At 37.5% G+C, this 4,021-nt stretch overlaps 1 protein-coding gene across 1 annotated transcript; it reads left to right on the top strand.

The window, feature by feature from the left end:
* Nucleotides 1-1,250: 1,250 nt before the first annotated feature.
* On the top strand, nucleotides 1,251-4,021 carry LOC107913687 (inositol-3-phosphate synthase). Its single transcript, XM_016842344.2, has 10 exons — nucleotides 1,251-1,511; nucleotides 1,599-1,667; nucleotides 1,762-1,897; nucleotides 1,987-2,234; nucleotides 2,338-2,564; nucleotides 2,650-2,765; nucleotides 2,945-3,121; nucleotides 3,219-3,407; nucleotides 3,474-3,536; nucleotides 3,650-4,021. The coding sequence occupies exons 1-10, from the start codon at nucleotides 1,324-1,326 to the stop codon at nucleotides 3,767-3,769; spliced, it is 1,533 nt and encodes a 510-aa protein (XP_016697833.2). The 5' UTR covers nucleotides 1,251-1,323; the 3' UTR covers nucleotides 3,770-4,021.

The raw sequence follows: 4,021 nt of genomic DNA, 5'->3' as shown, positions 1-4,021 counted from the left end.
GTTAAATGGTATGTTAAATTTTGTGTGGCATAATTTAAAATAAAATTTTTAAAGAAAAGTAAACTGTTACCGCATAAATTTTAAAAGTAAAACTAAAAATAAAATAAAACTGAAAAAGAGAGAGTTAGTAATAAAAGTTCCTGTAAAAGCTTTGAAAACCTCAAAAATAATATTTTTACAATTTCATTTTTACAACATTCATTTTTCTTTAAAATTTTCATTTTAAACTATGTCACATAATATTTAACATATCATTTAACAATTAAATTAATAATTTTAGTAATGAAAGAAACCTTATTAATATACATTAATAATTTGGGGAATATTTTAAAATTTAGAGACTAATTTAAAATGAAAATTATAGTTTAAGGATATACGATACAATTAACTATAAAATTATACATTAAAATTTCAAGTTCTTAAAGTTCTTGAAAATCCCTTTGTCACGACTTTCTTCTTTTCTAAGAGCCCCAGATTGAATTTAACAAACCTAACACTAAACTCACTAAATTTTACAATTTAAGATTTCATCCGAGGTACTTGCACTGCAAAATGCATTTATATTATACAACTCGAGCTTGAACACAAATTTTAACACTATTATCCGATCCATTTCGAGTTTATAATAAAAAATATTTTTAAAAGTTTCAAATTAATTAATTTTATGTCAACTAAAAATATAATTTTAATATTTTATTGTTTTTAAATATTAAAATGGATGTTTTGAGCGGACAAACCAACCCAAAAATAAATTTAAATAAAAAAAATTTCAAACTAAACCTCCACCCAGCTCAACCCATAGATACCATATGCACCCCACTACATCGGTGCAGTTACAGTTAGGGACAATTGCCCGCTTAGTACACCGGTGCAGTTACAGTTAGTGACAATTGCCCACTTAGTACCTCATTGGATGTCACGGTGTCACCCGACCGGTGCATGAGTAGAGCCATGCATTTTCCGTCGACTACATTCAAAGGGCGTGGATTCCACAGCTACCGAAAACCCTTTTCCTGCACTTGATCACGCCACCTGTTAATCACAACCAAACGTGTCACAAACGAAACCTCCTCCTCACACGTGCCTTTCCGTGCCTGTGGCTCCATTCAATGGTCCAGTTAAGAAACTTGCATGGCGTAGATTCTCCTAAAACCAAACCACCAATTGTAAAATTTTACGTGCGGGCATCAAGCATTCACGCTGCTCCGCGTGTAGACATCTCCTCTATATATACACTTCCCCGGTCCCTAACAATGGAGCACCAAAGCTTTAAAACAAACCCAAAAAACAAAGCAGTGTTTCAAGAACAGAATATCGGCAAAAATGTTCATTGAGAGCTTTAAGGTTGAGAGTCCATATGTCAAGTACACAGACAATGCAATCCAGTCGGTGTACAACTATGAGACTACTGAGCTTGTTCATGAGAACAGGGATGGAACCTATCAATGGGTTGTCAAGCCCAAGACTGTTAAATATGAATTCAGAACTGATATCCATGTCCCTAAACTGGGGTTAGAATCTAAAACTACTCATTTCTTCTGGGTTTCCTTTTCTGGGTTTGTGTTAAAACTTTGCATTAAATTTATTTTATGTTCTAGGGTAATGCTTGTTGGATGGGGAGGAAACAATGGCTCAACCCTGACTGGTGGTGTTATAGCTAACCGATGGCGAGTTTTATTTTATTTTATTTATTTATATTTATATTTTTTCTGTTTAGTTTTGATTGTTGATTTTGAGGATATGGGTAATGGATATTCTCAGGGGAGTGTCCTGGGCCACTAAGGACAAGGTGCAACAAGCTAATTACTTTGGTTCACTTACTCAAGCATCAACTATCCGAGTTGGGTCTTACAACGGGGAGGAGATTTATGCTCCTTTTAAGAGCCTTCTTCCTATGGTATTAAACTGGATTTTTCATTTTTATGATAGTTTCTTAACTTGTTATTCGTCGGAATGCTAAAGACAAGTAACAATATATAAAAACAGGTGAACCCAGAGGATATTGTATTTGGAGGATGGGACATAAGTGACATGAACCTTGCTGATGCAATGGCTAGAGCCAAGGTCTTTGACATTGATCTGCAAAAACAGCTAAGGCCCTACATGGAATCCATGGTCCCACTCCCTGGAATCTACGACCCAGATTTCATTGCTGCCAACCAAGGTGAACGTGCCAATAACGTCATCAAGGGTACCAAGAAAGAACAAGTTCAGCAAATCATTAAAGATATTAGGTATTATAATTAGTTCTAGCCTCCGGAGAATTTTGTTAAAGCTGAAAAGAGTTTATTTTGGCACTACGACTGTGGCTGACCTTTTTATTTGTGTTTGGATTAGGGAGTTCAAGGAGAAAAACAAGGTGGACAAGGTGGTTGTACTCTGGACTGCAAACACTGAGAGGTACAGCAATGTCGTTGTGGGGCTAAACGACACCATGGAGAACCTCTTGGCTTCTTTTGAGAAGAATGAGTCAGAGATTTCTCCTTCCACTTTGTACGCTATCGCTTGTGTTTTTGAGGATGTTCCCTTCATCAATGGAAGCCCTCAAAACACATTTGTTCCAGGTTCTAAATCAACTGAGCTATCTTCTCTTTTAATTCTTTGAAATGTTATGGAATTGGTCTTTTAATGATCAGTAATCATATCCAGGGTTAATTGATTTGGCTATCCAGAGGAACTGTCTGATTGGAGGAGACGATTTTAAGAGTGGCCAGACCAAGATGAAATCCGTTCTAGTGGATTTCCTTGTTGGGGCTGGTATCAAGGTACAAATCTTTCAACTTCATGACACTATCTATCACAATAATTTGTAGACTAGGCAAAGGATACCAACAAAATTAGGAGTACATGCATGTGGTTTGGAAGTAGCTTATGTCAGGATAAAGATAATAATGTGACATTGATGGGTAGTAATTGTGTACTAATGGTGATGAAAAATTAACAGCCAACATCAATAGTGAGCTACAACCATCTGGGAAACAATGATGGCATGAATCTATCAGCTCCCCAAACTTTCCGCTCCAAGGAGATCTCCAAGAGCAATGTTGTGGATGACATGGTCTCAAGCAATGGAATCCTTTATCAACCCGGTGAGCATCCTGATCATGTTGTGGTCATCAAGGTAATAAGTTTACCCATCTCAGCCACTTCATGCACTTGCAAACTGAGACCTTCAAAATTAATTAATGTGCACTTCTGTCTCTTTCTGTGTGTTGTAGTATGTGCCATATGTTGGAGATAGCAAGAGAGCCATGGATGAGTACACATCAGAGATATTCATGGGAGGCAAGAACACCATTTTGTTGCATAACACATGCGAGGACTCCCTGTTGGCTGCTCCCATCATCCTAGATTTGGTTCTCCTTGCTGAGCTTAGCACCAGGATCCAGCTCAAAGCTGAAGGAGAGGTATGACTCGGTGGTTAACTCTTCTAGGTTTGACCATTAATACTGACATGAAGTTTCATTGTACAGGGCAAGTTCCACTCTTTCCACCCTGTGGCTACTATCCTCAGTTACCTAACCAAGGCCCCTCTTGTGAGTCCTTTGTTTTTTTATGTCATGCAAGAATGTGAACAGAATCTTGAGAATCACGAGATTCACTCCTTCAGGTTAAATTTGGTCAGTAATGAGTCGTTTGGTGAAAACAGGTTCCACCAGGCACACCCGTGGTGAATGCACTGTCAAAGCAACGTGCAATGCTGGAGAACATACTGAGGGCCTGTATTGGCTTGTCCCCTGAAAACAACATGATTCTGGAGTACAAGTGAAAATCGAGGAGAGAAAAAGTGGAACAAGTATTGGTCCTTGCAACTTTAGGACCATTTTCCCTTTCTCTTTCATAAAAGATGTGGTCCGTGTTGTCACACTTTGTAATGGTTTTATGGTTGATATATTTTCATCTTTGTTTCTCTCTCTGTTTCTTGATGGCGCTCATGTAACACCTCCTGTCGCTCAAGCTTGAGCAAGCAATCTCTTTCGTGGAAATAGATATGATAATGATAATATGAAAGTTTAATTAA

The sequence above is a fragment of the Gossypium hirsutum genome, chromosome D11 (assembly GCF_007990345.1).
Source record: "Gossypium hirsutum isolate 1008001.06 chromosome D11, Gossypium_hirsutum_v2.1, whole genome shotgun sequence".
In the NCBI taxonomy this organism is placed as follows: domain Eukaryota; kingdom Viridiplantae; phylum Streptophyta; class Magnoliopsida; order Malvales; family Malvaceae; genus Gossypium; species Gossypium hirsutum.
The sequence above is the reverse complement of the archived record's forward strand: the minus strand, read 5'-3'. Positions and strand labels throughout refer to the sequence as shown.

Coding starts and splice junctions, on each gene's coding strand:
- LOC107913687 (XM_016842344.2), top strand. CDS start 1,324: ATGTTCATTGAGAGCTTTAAGGTTGAGAGTCCATATGTCAAGTACACA. Junction 1,512..1,598: donor ATCCATGTCCCTAAACTGGG/GTTAGAATCTAA, acceptor TTTATGTTCTAG/GGTAATGCTTGTTGGATGGG. Junction 3,537..3,649: donor ACCTAACCAAGGCCCCTCTT/GTGAGTCCTTTG, acceptor TGGTGAAAACAG/GTTCCACCAGGCACACCCGT.